The sequence below is a fragment of the Notechis scutatus genome, chromosome 12, assembly GCF_049901735.1.
Source record: "Notechis scutatus isolate UNSWTSFEM ecotype Mainland chromosome 12, rNotScu1.2, whole genome shotgun sequence".
Lineage (NCBI taxonomy): Eukaryota > Metazoa > Chordata > Lepidosauria > Squamata > Elapidae > Notechis > Notechis scutatus.
Genome location: NC_142020.1, coordinates 13,157,017 through 13,174,019, shown reverse-complemented (window position 1 = coordinate 13,174,019; position 17,003 = coordinate 13,157,017). Strand labels below are relative to the sequence as shown.

General features: G+C 44.6%; 1 protein-coding gene across 1 annotated transcript; it reads right to left on the bottom strand.

The window, feature by feature from the left end:
• Window positions 1–214: 214 nt before the first annotated feature.
• On the bottom strand, window positions 215–16,668 carry KDELR2 (KDEL endoplasmic reticulum protein retention receptor 2). The gene is made up of 5 exons (XM_087942169.1): window positions 16,474–16,668; window positions 6,993–7,093; window positions 5,909–6,067; window positions 4,323–4,575; window positions 215–1,411 (listed from the first exon to the last, which is right to left on the bottom strand). Exons 1-5 carry the CDS (start codon window positions 16,562–16,564, stop codon window positions 1,377–1,379), a joined length of 639 nt encoding a protein of 212 aa, XP_087798295.1. The 5' UTR covers window positions 16,565–16,668; the 3' UTR covers window positions 215–1,376.
• Window positions 16,669–17,003: the final 335 nt, after the last annotated feature.

Here is a 17,003-nt window from a genome sequence, read left to right as displayed (position 1 = left end):
CTTCCTTTGCGGCTCTTGTAATTAAAAGTAAAAATACTGCCAATGTTTTTACAATTTCAAAGCTACACCTATTCTGCAGATTAGGAAGAAACAGGAAGCTTTATCGAACATCAAAGATGTAACCGAGCACCGATTGGAACCCTTCCAAGTGACAGCAAATTCACAGAGAGCAACCGCAATTCCCGGGGGGCATCGTTTGAGACCACAACGGAGAACCACTTCATAAAATGTTTATTGAGGATGGTAACACAGGATAAATCATGCAACAGAGTTCAGTTTAAAAAAAAAAAAAAGGAAAGCTAGAGAACAGGATTCGGTGCGGCCGATTCAGGAACAAGTCTATAAAAGGAACAATTGATCGTTCAAAAACTGGCACATTCTAAAATTGCTGGAAAAGCTAAACAAAGATGGTTTACTTTGTAAAAGGATTCTGTATTAAAAAAGATGGAGACACTGTTAAAAATTGCCACCTACGGATGACTTCAACTGGACGATGATTGCAGGGGTGGCTGCTGTCAATAGAAAATGGTTTAGAAATACACACACGAACCCTCCAAAAATTGCGGAATAATTTTAGGCTGACCAGGGCACATGCAAACAGGAATGGCTGATGCAAAATCATTATATTAGGAGGGAGGGGACCCCAAATCCTTGTGAAAAAACAGTCTTTAACTCATGTCTTCAGGTGAAGAAAAGTGGAGGGGAGTATTTATCTAATAGATGCTACCTACGGGAGCATCTTTTTATGGAAAGGATAAAAGTAAACCGAGTAATTGAAGGTATTTCTGAAACTGTGACACCCTTTCCCACGAGCATTTTCCGACAACGCTATTTTGGATTTCAGCCTACGCAGGTTTGGAGGGCGAGGAAACGAAAGGAAAATAAATACAGTGGAATGAAATTTGAAATCGACCAGGAAAGGAGGGAGGCAGTTACCATCCGTCAATCAGCCCAGGCCTGCGTGCGCCAAAAATCATTCAGCAATTGACAGGAAATCTTTTGGAAAAAGAAGTGGTTTTGCGCCGATTCCCCAAGGATCCCACAAACCCACCCACCCACCCCCCAAAAAAACCAAAAACTGTGTTTTTTGTTTTGTTTTTGGAACTACTCCGATTTGAAACTACACGCTGAATTAAATCCACACGGTCTTAAGTTTCTCTCGTGTAAAAAATCTTTATACATAGTAATAAAAAGAGAGGAGGGAGGAGGGGTGTGTGGGAAAAAAAGGCAAGATGCATCCAACAGAAGTCATTTGGTTCTCTGGACCTACGAAGCCCCCTCCCCCCCGCGGGAGGCCATCTGTTCAAGCATCTTCCACCTCTCGATGGTCAGGATTGTTCTCTCTACGCATCCAGGATGGAGCATCCTTGGCACTTTTAGGCTGGCAAACTCAGCTTCTTCCCTTTGAGCACTGGGGGGGACAGGAAAGAAAGAAGGAAAAAAACCAAGGTCAGTTCAACACAGATGTCCAAGCTTCCCCCCCACCCCCATCTAAAGGATGGTCACGATTTGCGTAGCACAACGGCAGGAGAAATTCTCTTCCACAGGAAGTCCTTGACGTAGGATGGAAGTTCCCTTGTAGTCTTCAACTGACGACAAATTCTCTTCTATTGCTAACTCTTGACTTATGACAAGGGAATTATTTTCTGTAGGGAGTCCTCAACTGACAACAGAATTCTCTTCTTCAGGTAGTCCTTGACTTATGATGGGAATTCCCTTGTATTCAAATGTTAATTCTTGACTTATGATGGGAGTTCTCTTATAGTCCTTGACTTATGACAGGAAAATTCTCTTCTCCTGATAATTCTTAACAGGGGAATTATTTTCTGTAGGTGGTCCTCAACTTACAACAGAGAAATTCTCTTCAATAGGAAGTCCTTGACTTATGATGGGAATTCTCTTGTAGCCCTTGACTTATGACAGGGAAATTCTCTTCTACTTGACTTATAACCGGAGAATTATTTTCTGTAAGTAATCCTCAACACACAACAGGGAATTCTTTTCTACTGGGAGTCCTTGACTTATGATGGGAATTCTCTTGTAGTCCTTGACTTACGGCAGGGAAATTCTATCCTACTGGTAATCCTTGACTTATATAACAGGGGAATTATTTTCTGTAGGTACTCCTCAACTTACAACAGGGGAATTCTCTCATGCAGTTAATCCCTGACTTACGACAGAGGAATTCTCTTCTATAAGTAGTCCTCAACTTACGACAGGGAAACTCTCTTGTAGAAGTAGTCTTCAAGTGACTTATGACAGGGGAATTCTGTTCTACAGGTGGTCTTCAAGTTATGCCGCAATTATGCTTGGAATTACAGGCATAAGCCATGCCAGTCAACAAGTATGACTGACCAAATTTTACAACTTTTTTGTAGCAGTCAGTAAGCAAATGCTGCAATCCTTATACAAGCCCACTACTGCTTATTAAAATGAAGACTGCCTGTTATTTTCAGTGCGAACAAACAAAAGCCTTCACTGTAAGATATAGAGAGGAGCCAGAAGGAAATAGAAAGGATATGTAGTGGATAATTGAATAAAAATTACAGGTCACCCTCGCTTAGCAGTCACTAATGGAATTTCACGAGTAAATCTTGAGCCAGCTGCTCTGTCAAAGCCTTGCTCATCAACCAGGATAATTATGCTGATTTGAGAGGTTGAGGATACGTATTCCGGCTTGCAGAATGGAAGAGACGTGCCCACCAAAAATCAAACCTACTTTATTCGTCTGAATTTCTTCAGCTCTCTAAAACGGGCCAATTTGGGGGTGTCGGGATCTCAATCCCAATTTTCGTTTGGGACTAAGCTTTTATTTTGTCAAGCAAACACGTCTTAAGGTGTTGCATTTCCTTCCCTTTTAAAATACACCCGTGCCCGTCGATTATTGGTATGTCTGGTGGAATTAAATATATAATGGAGCCATCCAACCTGCAAAACCAGTTCTATTATCACATTTTGTATGCAGGAAGGCATTCACTGCACCCTCAACATTTGCAAAGGGAGTAATTTTAGGCTTCTGAAAAATTATTCTACCCACTCCATCCCTTTCTGTAGGAAACATACAGGTACCCGAGATTAGAAGTCAGGTCGTTCTGCAGCTGCAATTTATTTAAAAAAATGCACTGAGGGAAACATCTGTGGAGATTCTCAGTCATTCAGGTCATGGTTGTCGCAAAGATGCTTTTTTTTTTTTTTTTCAAGAGGCAGCTGGACATTTTGCTTCTCATCCAAGAAGCTTTGCTTCTCAGAGCTGAAGAAGCTTCTTGGATGAGAAGCCAAACGTCTTCAGAGAAAAAACCAGAAAGTCCAGCTGCCTCTTGAAAAAAGCACCTTTGGGACATGGAGGTGAACAGGAAAAATATTCAAATTACCCAGGGTGTTAAACTTATGGAGATGTACCTCCCGGTCTAATCCTAGATCCTCCCAATCCTAACAGACCTGTAGGGTGACAAGGTGGAAGGAGAATGACCAGACCAAAGTCAGCAAAGGCCCACCCGTTTCCAAGCTACTTTCATGCAAACCTTGTATGCATTCCAATGTACTGCATTCAAAATCCAGACTTGTAGTGTGTTTGCATGCACGCAAGAACCCAAAAACAGAAGGAAAATTTAGCTGTGTAAACTATCTTCCAACCTTTCTCCCTGATTTATTGATTTGGGGTTAATGTGGGTTTATTTTTTAAATTGCAGTCTTCAGAAACGGTATTTTGCCACAGAAGAACCGTGTCCTATAAAGTTGTAGAGAGATAACAGGAGACGTTGGGGGTAGAACCCTAGAGTTTATTGCATTTGAAAAGGAGGTCTAGAAAAGTCTAGACCAGGGTTTGCCAACTTTACAATGGGTGGACTTCAACTCCCAGAATCCTCCAGCCAGCTGAATTCTGGGAACTGAAGTCTACCCATCTTAAACGTTGCAAAGTTGAGAAAGACTGGTCTACGCCCATTCTTGCTTTGATGAAGTTTTAGAGTGAGCCATATAAGGTATCACGGAAACATACTGTAGGGATCTAGATTTCCCTGTTCCATCATGGTGCCCTGTAGGTGAGCAGGACTATAATTCCCAGCACCATCTGCAGCCACAGGGAATGATGGAAGCTGGAGTTCAATGCAACCCTAAGCTGTCAATTTGAGGAGAGATGCTACATTATAGGTCGTAATACAGTTTTGTTTTTTTTTCAACTTTAAGACTTGTGGACTTCAACTCTCAGAATTCTCCAGCCGGCTGTGCTGGCCGGGGAATTTTGGGAGCTGAAGTCCACTCATCTTAAAAGTTGCTAAGGTTCAGAAACACTGTCACAACGTGTGTTACTGTGTGTCTCTTACCTTTTGTAACATACAAATAGAAGAAGTCACAGTACAGAATGGTCTGGACTACCCCAGCCACCACAGCTATGAGGTCAAAGAATTCCTCGAAATAGTAACGCCAAATCCAGTTGATAAGGTACAAGGCACGGTAGAGGCCCAGGAAGAAGAGATAGTGAGTAGTGATGGTCTCCGCTTCCCCAGTTTTACTGATCATAAAAAGCTGGGGAAGAATTGCCACGGACTCCAAGTAGATGGAGAAAGTCCACAAGATCTGAAACCATAAAACACAGGCGTTTCAATCATCCGCTCTTCCAGAACTCCTGCTGGAATTGGGTAAGTCTAGTTTCATGAAAAGAAGGACTGGGGTGACCATGATAAAAGCATTTCAATATCTCAGGGGTTGCCACGAAGAAGAGTGGGTCAACTATTCTCCAAAGCACCTGAAAGCAGTATAAGAAGCAGTGGGATGGAAACTGTTCCAACCTGGATCAGTTGCAGCCTTGGAATTAAAGAGAATGAATTTATGCAACCTGGAATTAAGGAAAAACTTCCTGACAGTTAAAACAATTAATCAGTGGGACGGGAAAAGCTAAAGTTGGCAAGCTTGGAGATTTCTGAGTTAGAATACAACATTCAAGTACTACACCATGGTGCCTTTTTAAAAGTATTTAAATTGTAGATCTTGTTCAGTCCTCCAGATGGCACCAAATGCTTCTCATGTATGAGAGATGGAGGGGGGGGGGAGAGAGAGATGGGAGGATAATAAATAGAAGATTTGATAGATAGATAGAGAGAGAGAGAGACTGACTGTAGATTAGATAGATAGATAGATAGATAGATAGATAGATAGATAAGATAAGATAGGCAGATAGATAGATAGATAGATAGATAGATAGATAGATAGATAGATAGATAGATAGATAGATAAGATAGGCAGATAGATAAGATAGGCAGATAGATTGGCAGATCGATTGATAGTTATATAGAGATACTGTAGATAGATAGATAGATAGATAGATAGATAGATAGATAGATACAATACAGTAGATAGATAGATAGATAGATAGATAGATAGATAGATAGATAGATAGATAGATCGATCAAGGGTCTTCAAACTTGACACGCTTAAGACTTGTGGACTTCAACTCCCAGAATCCCTGAGCTAACATGACTGGAGGAGGAATTCTGGGAGTTGAAGTCCAAAAGTCTTAAAGCTGTCAAGTTTGAAGACCCCTGATATAAATAAGATAGAGTTGGATAGGTAGGTAGATCAGGTAGGTAGGTAGATGAGAGACAGAGAGGGAAGGAGAGAAAGACAGACAGAGAGGGGGAGAAACAGAGACAGACACAGAAAAACAAAAACAAAAGACAGTGACTAAAGCAGCAATTCCTTATGTTAAGTAGGAGGAAATTCTCTTGAATTCAGTTAAACTATAGCACTCAAAGGAGGAAGTGCACCACTCCAACTGAAGCCCAGCTGAATTCAGAGAGAAAGGCCAGCAAAGGTCCCCCTTCCCTGGGGTGTGTGGGGGGTGTATTTAAAGATTAACCAGTGTATTCTTGCATTGGGGATCAATGCAAACACTGCCACGTTCTGAACTTACCTCCAGAGAAGAGAAATCATGATTGACCAGGAAGGAGAGTCCGCCAACGGGGACCACAAGAAACTCGACTCTGAAGGTATCGTGATTCCCGTCGTAGGTGGCCTTGAATTTCATGTAGATCAGGTAGACGGTAGCATATGCGCAAGCAATGTAGATCAGCTGGGAGGAAGAGATCCAGAGGGGTTATACCCAGGTTGATCCCAGGGAGGAAGGATCTACATTTTACGTGTGGGGGGGAAAGGAACCTTTTGTGGATGGTTTTGAGAGAGGCGGCTCATTTGCTCAGCAACAAGATGACAGGTTTCGTCTTCTCTGAACTCTGACCGTGAGTTTCCCAACTAGACAGGGAACTCAAACTCTAGTGAGACAAATGAATCAGCCATTACAGATAAGCACTCCACGGTCAAATGTTATCGCTTTTATCCAAGATTCTTGGCTTTTTATGAGCAGAGGACAGATGAGATCTCTTTCCTCTTTAATTACAGCCTCTCTGCAACCTTAGGCATTCTCACATCATTCCCTGAACAGGTTCTTTTAAAGCACTTTGGACTAGTCAGATGCAGCTCTCAAAGCAAGACTCCAACAATATTTTAATAAATTTTTACCTTTCCAAACCGGCAGTTTATTCCTATCCGAACTGGAAAAATCTAGAAGAAACAGCTGCAGACCCCCCCCCCCCAGATGTCCTTACAAGTAATCCTCAACTTACGACAGCAAATTGGAGCCCAACACTTATGTTGCTAGGTCAGAAATTTTGTTAAGTGAGTTTTGCCCCATTTCAAGACTTCTTTTGCCACATTCGTTAAGCGAAGCGCTGCAGTTCTTAAATTAGTAACATCTTCTAACCCTGCTTGTCTTGACCCCAGGACTCTGCAACCATCCTAAATATGGATGGGTTGTTAAGCATCCAAATGTAAATCATGTGACCCCCCCCATGCTAGGACAGTTTCAAGTGTGAAAAATGGCCATGAGTCCCTTTTTTCAGTGTCGGCGTTAACTTCAAACCGTCACTAAACAAACAGTCATAAGTTGAGGACTACCTGTAATGGCTTGTTAGGCCTCTTACTTATTCGGTATACTGTACCTTCATAGAAGTGTTATAAAGCGAAATGAATGAAGTGAAGAGGTCCAGGTATCGAGTAGTGAAGACCAGTGCAAACAGAAGCTGGCTTTTCCCAGATATACCTAGAGCAAATTAGAAACAAAAAAAGAGGTAAGTCTTTAAAAACCAAAACTGTGCGACTAATCTTTGTCCTAAAGATTTGTGAGTTCGATCCTGGGTAGAGGCAGATGTTTCTCTCTCTGTGCATAATGAGCCTATTATCTGAAAAAACTCTGCACTGGTGACAGGAAAGACATTCGGCCAGTAAACACTCAGCTCCATTCAGTTGCTCAGACTCCACCCCATAAGGGATTATGGGGTCGTTAAAAGAGGATGATCTTCCTTCCAAAGACTTGAATTAGGCAGGGCCAGTTTATGTGCCTATCCATTCAAATCTTTGCAAGCCTCTGTATGGGTCACTATTAGTGAAATGCTTCTCTTTTCTTTTCATTAAATGTCCATGGAGATTTTCAGTTATCCAGCTCATAGTCGTCTCAGAATGTGCTTTTTTAAAAAGGCAACTGGCAACTGAAACACCTTTGAGATTGTTTGGTTGTTACCCTTTTCAATTTCATTTTGATTCCATTCTAAGCTTGCAGTCCATCAGGCACTGCGTTCTTTTGGGAATAAAGCATCTTTGGGACAACCGTGACCTGGATGATTGGGAATCTCCGTAGACCTTCGGCTAAAAAGGCGTCATAAAGAAGAGCCCAGGGTAGTTGAGATGAATTCGAAGTAGCTGGCCCAGTGGTATTGACAATCAATTCGGAATAATTTATAGCCTTGTCTTAGGCATGAAAGCTGCCCAGGTGACTTTTAGGCCAGTCGCTCTATCTCAAATCTAGGAGTGGGGGGAGGAGGAGGAGGAGGAGGAGGAGGAGGAGGAGGAGGAGGAGGAGGAGGAGGAGGAGGAGGAGGAGGAGGAGGAAGAAGAAGAAGAAGAAGAAGAAGAAGAAGAAGAAGAAGAAGAAGAAGAAGAAGAAGAAGAAGAAGAAGAAGAAGAAGAAGAAGAAGAAGAAGAAGAAGAAGAAGAAGAAGAAGAAGAAGAAGAAGAAGAAAACAGAGTAGAGTAGAGTAGAATCTATTAAGAATAGAGGAGGAGAGGAGAGAATTCTTTATTGGCCAAGTGTGATTGGACACACAAGGAATTTGACTTCAGTGCATAAGCTCTCAGTGTCCATAAAAGAAAAGATACATTCATCAAGAATCATAAAGTACAACACTCAATAATAGTCATAGGGTACAATAAGCAATCAAATCATACGAGGAAACAGTCCATATAAATCGAGGAGGAGAATGGGGTCCTTGGTGTTCTCTGAGGTTGTTTCCTTGCAGACGTTTCTTTACCAAACTAAATGACAACACCTAGCACTGATGATGTTACCCAGTTTGGTAATGAAATGTCTGCAAGAAAACGAACAACCTCAGAGAGCACCAAGGACCCCTCAGTTCAACCCTGGGGTACAAATACATCTCCTCTACCACTTTTTCAATTGAGTTAGATTTCAGACCCTTCCTGCAGTCTGATCCTAAGGCTCACGATGCACCAAGCCTCAAAAGCACAAGCTTTGCAACACAGGCAATAACATCTTTTTACTCCAAACAAGAATTGCTACCCCAAACCCTTAACTCCCTTAAACCTGGATCACAACTCCCCTTTCTGCAGGTCTTCTAATGTGCACGGAACACATCGATCCGGCTCGCCATAAGCTGCTGTGAAAGGGCTGGACTTCCGAAGACAGAAGCCACCAAACGTCTGACTCCAACTCATCCAAGGCTACTCATGTTGCACACACCACACCAGTGCCGAGTAACAAAATCTGCTCTAGGAGTTTCACCAATTGCCTAATTAGCCCAGGGTACACCGCAGCCTTTCACACCACCAATGCAGTTTTAGCTTGTACTTTCTATTGTTTCCTCGAAAATACAACCTACTCTGAAAGTAAGTCCTAGCTTGATTTTTACACGTGAGCCCAATATAAGCCCTACCCCCCCCCAAAAAATAAGCCCTAATTAAGATCCCGCCCAATCTCTGTGTTCCCTATGCTGCCATCACAGCTTTGGGCATTTAAGCTGGTTGTAGGTCTGGAAGAAGGGACGCAGTGGCTCACTGTCTAAGACACTGAGCTTGTCGATCAGAAAGGTTGGCAGTTCGAATCCCTAATGCCACGTAATGGACCGAGCCCCCGTTCCTTGTCCCAGCTTCTGCCAACCTAGCAGTTCGAAAGCACGTTAAAAAATGCAAGTAGAAAAATAGGGACCCCTTTGGTGGGAAAGTAACAGCGTCCCTCTGTGCGCCTTCGGCGTTTAGTCCTGCCGGCCACATGACTACGGAGACGTCTTCGGACAGTGCTGGCTCTTCGGCTTTGTCATGGAGATGAGCAGCGCCCCCTAAGAGCCAGAAACAACTAGCATGTATGTGCGAGGGGAACCTTTTACCTTTAGGTCTGGGAAAGAATAAAAAGGAAACAATTTCCATGACGCTGCTTCTTTATTTTTATTTTTTCCCTATTTGATCCCTCCTGGGGTCCTGAAATTGTTGGCCAGACCACAACCTTGATCCTAATCTGCAAGACACTCTCCCAGGGGCACCTCCGAGCCTTAATCAGGTAGTTTGTTTATCCCTCAAAGTGTCATTTTTACCAGGAATCCCTCAATGACTAAATGTGCCCACTGAGAGTTTTTGGGAAGATGCAACGATGGTGGATTTGAAGGAGAAAAGGTGCTTTTGTGCACACGAGAGCATTGATGTTGCATCTGTTGGCGGTTTCTCAAAGAAGCAGTTCCTGGTCACTGCAAGGCACACGGGATTTTTAAGGAGGTGTTGCCAGCTGTGTGCTGTGCACATTCACACTGACGCTCTAAATCACCTTGAATCCGGATGGCTTCACAGCTCCAACCTGATAAGCGAGGTGTTTAAACACACAAACACACACATACCCTTTTCCCGCCCCATGGGAGTTCACGGGTCACAATTCTGCAGAGGCAACAGGAAAGCAGGTGTTGACTGCAATACATGCCCCATTAACTGGACATAATGTGGTCTCACATGCTCTATTGATCAGGGTTGCCATGCGCACAAGGCTTCCTGTCAACAGAGCCTCCAAGCCGTAAATGCTGCGTGTTTCAGCAAACTATGGACTTTCCGTATTGTCAAACCTCCTTTTTTTTTTTTTAATGTGCTGGAGAAGATAAGGCCTAGTTGTTGATTCCACATCTGTCTGTACACAGGTAGCTCTCAACTTAGGACCACAAATTGAGCCCAACACTTCTGTTGCTAAGTGAGGTGGTTGCTTAAGTCAATTGTGCCTCATTTTACCATCTTGCTTGCCACTGTTGCTAAGTTAACCTGGTTTCCCCGTTGACTTTGCTCGTCAGAAGGTGGCAAAAAGGGGATGACGTGACCCCAGGATCCTGCAACCGTCATAAATAAGAACCAGTTGTCAAGCGTCTAATTGATCATGGGGATGCTGCAACGGTCATAAGTGTGAAAAATGGTCACGAGTCACTTTTTTCAATGCCGCTATAATTCTGAACAATCACTAAATGAAAGGTAAGTCGAAGACTACCTTTCTATGACAGTCTCCCCACCCAGCAGCAGCCACTTACCTGCCTGCTGGGACGGGACGGGGAGCTTTCCGATGCTCCCTGCCAGATTCCCACAAGGAAAGTCATTGGGAAAGCCAGCGGGAAGTTGGAAGTTGCTCCCACCCTCACTGCATTTGGGGAGTGTTTCTGTGTAGGTAAGGAAATCTCTCTGAGACAACGAGCCAGTGGGGCACAGGTGGTCTAGTACCTATAGTATCCATATATCTATTGATCTGTCTGTCAGTCAGGGGTCTTCAAACTTGACAGCTTTAAGACCTGTGGACTTCAACTCCCAGAATTCTTCCTCCAGTCATGTTAGCTCAGGAATTCTGGGAGTTGAAGTCCACAGGTCTTAAAGCTGTCAAGTTTGAAGACCCTTGGTCTATCTGCTTTTCTAACATTGAAAAAACAAACCCTAAATAAAGATGCACACCCACCCCTCGGGGTCCAACGCAGCTCCTAGCAACTAGATAGGGACATTTGTGACACTGTTTATGTTTCTTATTTGTAAAAAGAGTTACTTGCCATCTGTTGTCTTCCTGGATGCTTTTTTTTTGACTTCTCAGTTTACACTGCCACCTGAAATGTCAGAGTGGTCTCCCGTGCAAACACTAACTGTGACCCACCTTATTTCGCCTTTTCAACGTTCAGTCTGCCTAGCTGGTGTAATCACGCCCGTGATTTATTTATGCGCATGCTGATGTGCTGCGTGCGCCACGGATGTTCGCCCTAATGTTTTGCTAAAGCTCTCCAGGGGCTTTGCAACTTAAACCAAGAGCATGATACTAAAAGAAAAAGGTAGGGAGAGAAGGGGAAGGTAAATATAGGTAAGCCTCAACTTGCAACAGTTCATTTAGTGTGACTGAAGTTACAGCAGCACTGAAAAAAGTGACTTATGACTGTTTTTCACACTTACCACCATTGCATTCCCCCATGGCCACGTGATTTCTATTCAGAGGCTTGACAACTGACTCACATGTATGACAGTTGCAGAGTCCCCTTTTATGACCTCCTGGCAAGCAAAGTCAATGGGGAAGCCAGGTTCACTTAACAACCATGTTACTAATTTAACAACTGCAGTTGATTCACCTGACAAAGGTGGCAAGAAAAGTGGCAAAATGAGGAAAAACTCACTAAACAAATTTATCACTTAGCAACATAAATTTCCAGGCTCAATTGTGGTCACAAGTTGAGGACTACCTGAACCAAAGCCTGCATAGAGTTCAACTCCCAGGATTCCCCAGCAAGCATGAATTGTGGGAGTTGAAGTCCACCCATCTTAAAAGTTGCTGAGGTGATGAATGGGCATAGCCATTAAATCAGGGGTGGGCAACTATGGCCCTTTTATGAATTATGGACTTCAACTCCCAGAATTCCTGAGCAAGCCATGCTAGCTCAGGAATTTTGGGAGTTGAAGTCCACAAGTCATAAAGGGGCCATAGTTGCCCACCTCTGCATTAAATGGTGACAGTATTGCTTTAAGTAGGGTGTTTTGACAATGGCTGAACAAACTATAGTTTAATGTGCCATGAAAACTCAAAATATTCCTCCACATCACCAGTCCTGTTTTCTACTTCATTTTTTTGACTATATATTGAGACTCTCTCTCTCTATATATATATACATGTACATGTATATGTATACGTATATACATACACACATATATACAGAGAGAGAGAGATAACTGGGCAATCTATTGACATTGTCTCATCCTTCTAGTTATGTTTATTTAAAAGTTGTTTTGGATTCAAAATATTACATAAATAAGATCAAAGGTCTTTGTACAAATTGTCCCCCCCCCCCCTTAGCTACTCTTGAAGGCCTGTGTATAGTTGACTGTTGCCAATTTCTTTAATGGCTATATTAAAGGAATACAATTAGCTTCAATGTAACTAATTCATATTTCACCCTCATGCCTTCAAATGCTAATGTTGCATTTCAAGCTATTCCGAGAATAGCAGTAAACCCCAAAACAATAGTCACAATTTTCTACTTCCCAAAAGCTTCCATGAACTGGATTTCCAAAGATACTTCCATCATTGATAAAAGAAACAGGCTTAAGTCTATATACAAATTCTTCAACAGAGCCCAAGAATTTTCTCCAATCGGCTCCTTCCAATTCAACTACCGCAATTCCCATTCAGCGCAGCCCCTGTTCATCCTGGTTAAGAATCATGGGCTCCGAAGTCTTCACCACCCCCTGGGCTGTTGCTTGTGGTAGCTTCTTTTGCAGAAATAATTTTCTGCACTGGTGTTGTTGCTTTTTTCATGGATATGAGGATGACAAGACTCAAATTACATTTGCTCTCGATGTTTTAATATTTGATGGTACACACAAAAAAAACCACGATTTACACAACATAGGGGGGGAAAAGTGAACAGCAACCGGGCAACAACATAGCTATTGTTAAAATGGACAAGAGAGGCTAGCCTTCCCTTAAATCTCAGCTGTTGCCAGGCTGCAAAAAAAAAAAAAAATTATAGTTCAAGGCATCTGACGGGAGTCATAATTCTGAATGGTCCTTTCTCCTAGAAGGCCACACGTGGCTGTTTCAGGGTCTGCCCCCTAATCCACAATAATTCAAGTCCCGGCTTTAAAAAAAAAGAAAAACCCAAATCCTCTTCCAATAAAATGCCAAGGAAGAATTTGATTTCAGCCACGCGTGGCATTTCATTCTCCCTATAGTCTCTCTCTTCAAAAAGTGCTGAGCTTGCTTGCCAGGGGTCAAAAAGCACAGAGTTTGTACACAGGACCAGCCTGGAGACACCGAACACAGTCCAGTGTCCAGGCTCAGGTGCAAGTTAAACAAACAAGCCAAACAACATGTCAGGTTAGTAAAGTGGGCTTGCAAAACAACCCAAAGCCGTGAAAATGCTTCAAGGCTCGTGCAGGGAGGGGAGAGGCTTTCATAAAATGGAATCAAAAGCGTTTCCCAGGCGATTTCCGATTATCTGCAATAAAAGTTGCTCTCAAAATAAGATAACCAGAGAGAAGACGGCATTCAGTTTCTTTGGGGGAAACACAAACACCCAATCGGGTTTTTTTGCTTTTCTGCTGAGAAAGGTTAAAGTGAATAATAATGTCCCTTTCCCAGGCCCTTCTGTTCGCCACACCTTCTCCCAGCTGCCACGTCAGACTAACCCAGGCTTTCCAATTGAAAGCCTATTCTTTCAAGCTTGGATTCATTTGCTTCCCATTTTCAACAGCAGTTGGCAGGCCAAGGGAAGGCCTGGATCACCGCTTAACCCCTTCATGGGCAAAAGAAGCCAAGCCCTTTTTTATATGGAAAGGTTCCGGCAATTCAGGTCCGGGATTGTCGGCCTTACAAAGCCAGCAGGAAAGTGGGATCGTTCGGTTCTTGCAAACAGAGAAAGTTGCACTGCTAAAAGGAGAATAGGCGGAGTCCAACATTGCACACAACTCTACAACTTCTGCTTGGGTTTTTTCCTCCATTCATTACGTAAGGAATAAAAGAAACATGGATCACTTAGCTCTGAAAGATTTTATTTTCTGATAAACAAAACAACACTGGAATATAATTCTGTCGGAGGTGAGCTCATTAGCACTTTGCCTTTCTAGGCTAATATACAAGTACAATTCAGGTAGAACATATTCCTGCCTTTTTAATCTACCAAGGTTATTCCCTGTCCTTCTCATTTCCAATTACTTTTCAAGTAAACCTTTTAGGATATTTTTAATAGCCTGCCTAGATTTTGACCCCTTTCTGAGTCTCTGGACTCAATCATCTTCAATTTCAATTAAGAGTATAAGAGCTGGGTACTTGTGATAAAGAGAAATGCTGTACAAGAAATTAAAAAAGCAGTAATATTTCTCTTCCCAGTTAATTCCCATGAGATCTTCCTACATCGGTTTTTCCTTTGTAGTACTGAAGGGAAAAGGTCTCAGTGGAGTTTCTGGCTGGTAATAAGTTGACAGCTCTCTGCCGTTAAAAAGTGGTATAGAGAAGTATCTTTAAAGATACTTCTACATTGCCCTATATTTTTCCTCTGTGCCTGGTTTTAGGTTCAGAGTGCTAACCAAATCCCTGGTTCCCAGTACAGCATAGATTTTAAGAGCAAGTCCTCTTTGGCCTTCAAAATAAAAGAGACAATACTGTACAGTGGAATACCCACTCCATTTTCTATAAGACACTGAATCTTAATCTTTCGAACTGACAATTCACACAACTCAAATTCTAACACGAAACCTGGGAGAGATGCTAAACTAAGAAAAGCCTACGCTTATTCAAACATCCTACTGGGAATTTGAACCTCTCTTCTCTAATGTTAACTAGGAGTTTGAATCTTTTTTCCTAATCTACATTAAATCACTTCAATGGGCACTTAGCAACTCCAAAATATCCTCTTTTTTTTTTTGCAAAATTTCTCCCTCATCTAATGCAATACTCCCCATTATTTGCACCCACAAGAGACCCCCCCCCATTAGCTATATAAGATGCATCTCAGAGACCAAATAATGACTTTGCTGAAGGCAGGAGCCCACCTACCCTGGATTCTCACAAACAGGGAAATTAAGCAAATCGACCATTTGCGCTGCTTTCACCTGACCCTCCCTCCCAATGCAAGCTCAAGTGACCCACCATGGGTGATTTAAGAGGCATCTGGCCCACCCACCCCCAATGCTACATTCCTTAAGTTGGGGTTACTTGACCTTGGCCACTTGAAGTCCACCCATCAGTGACAAACAGGGCCTTAACTGCTCCTTTTCCAGAATTCAAAGTCCAGCTAGGGGACAGGAGGAATTATTCAAGCATTGGGGGAGGGAATCTCCAAGCAATCTCTCCCAGGAGACACCCCCACCCCAAGCCTCAAGATGCAGAACCTGCCCCCACTCCACGTGTCCATGGAAAGCTCTCAACCCCGCACTGAAATTTCTTCTCCCTCCAACCCCACAATATGGGGAGCAGGGAGCAGACGCTCCTTGGCCTCCTCACCTGAAATCACATGGAAGATGCAATGGGATTCTCCTTCTCCCCCCCTTCCCCAACCCTGCAAGGGATCAATCAATCAGAATTGGATTGGGACCTTGGAGGTCTTCTAGTCCAACTCCTTGCTCAAGCAAGGAGATCCCATTCCTATATATATCTGGTCCCAGAAGTGCCAGGGACCCCCACCCCAAAACGAGCGCCAGGATCCTTCTGAGTAACCTCATGTATATGTGGGGGAAGATTGAGGGGGAACCTAACCCTAAGGCAAGACCCCCCATAATACTCCCAGCCCCAACAAACCCAACCTGCAGCTTGACACGAGAATGGGGGGCAAAACCCTCCCTATCCTTCCCAAAGCCCCCAAAGGGAGAGAATTACCCACTCCCACTCCTGCAAAGGACCCCGCCAGCTCCTTCCCTGGGGGTGGGGGAGGAGCACCCCCACTCCCTCTAAACGATCCCTTCCACCTTTTCCCAAGCCCCCCAAGTGGGTAGCACCCCTCCACTCCCTCCCCTCTAAAGGACCCCCTCCCACCTTTTCCCAACCCCCTGGGGGAAGCCCCCACATCCGCTCCCCTCTAAAGGACCCCCTCCCAGCCCTTCCCAAGCCCCCTCCTCTCCTCTAAACGACCCCCCACTTTTCCCCCCTCCCCCCAGGAGGAAGCCCCCCTACTCCCTCCCCTCTTAAACGACCCCCTCCTGCCCTTCCCAACGCCCCCCAGAGAAGGACCAGCCCCCCACTTCCTCTCGCCTCTCAACGACCCCCTCAAAAGGGGCGGGGGCCGACCTCCCGAGAGCCTCCAGCTGGGCCCAACGGGTATACCCAGGGACCCTCTCCCCCACATAGCCCCCTCAACGCCCCCTCCCCAGGTCCTGGGGCCAAGACGCCCGCCCCCTCCGCGGCTCCCCCCGCCCCGAGCCACGCACCGGCGCACGAGCGGGTCTTCCAGATCTTCAGCAGCAGGATGATGATGGCCGCCAGGTGGGAGAGGTCCCCGGTGAGGCGGAAGATGTTCATGGCGGCGGCGGGCGAGGAACCGGGGACCGAGAGGCGGCGAAGATGGCGAGCGCGCAGCGGGCACCGAGCAGCGACGTGGCCCGGGGACGTGGCCAGACACAGCCAGCGCGGGCGCGGGGCACGCCGGGAAACCAGCGCGCGCCGCCCAACCAGGGGCGGGGGGGGGGGAAAGGAGGCGGCCACGCCCACCCTCTCCTCGCCTCGCCGCCGCCGCCGCCTGGGCGCACGCGCGGAGATCGCCACGGCGGCCGTTGACCTCGCACAACCGCTCTTTCTCTTGCCTCGTTTATTTTTCCTCTCCCCACAACAGCCACCTCTGCTGCGCGTGCGCCTGACTTGGCTTTAGGCAGGCTAAATGACCTGGGAAAATACCCCAACAAAGCTGAATACCATACATATAAATACCCGTGAAAACTTAAGAAAACATATATATATATCT

What these genes read in the sequence shown, in the direction of transcription:
- KDELR2 (XM_087942169.1), bottom strand. Translation starts at nt 16,564, where the DNA reads ATGAACATCTTCCGCCTCACCGGGGACCTCTCCCACCTGGCGGCCATC. An exon ending in GAAGACCCGCTCGTGCGCCG is followed by an intron (nt 7,094 to 16,473) that starts GTGCGTGGCTCG and finishes AATTTGCTCTAG; the next exon opens with GTATATCTGGGAAAAGCCAG. An exon ending in CTATTTGTATGTTACAAAAG is followed by an intron (nt 1,412 to 4,322) that starts GTAAGAGACACA and finishes TGTCCCCCCCAG; the next exon opens with TGCTCAAAGGGAAGAAGCTG.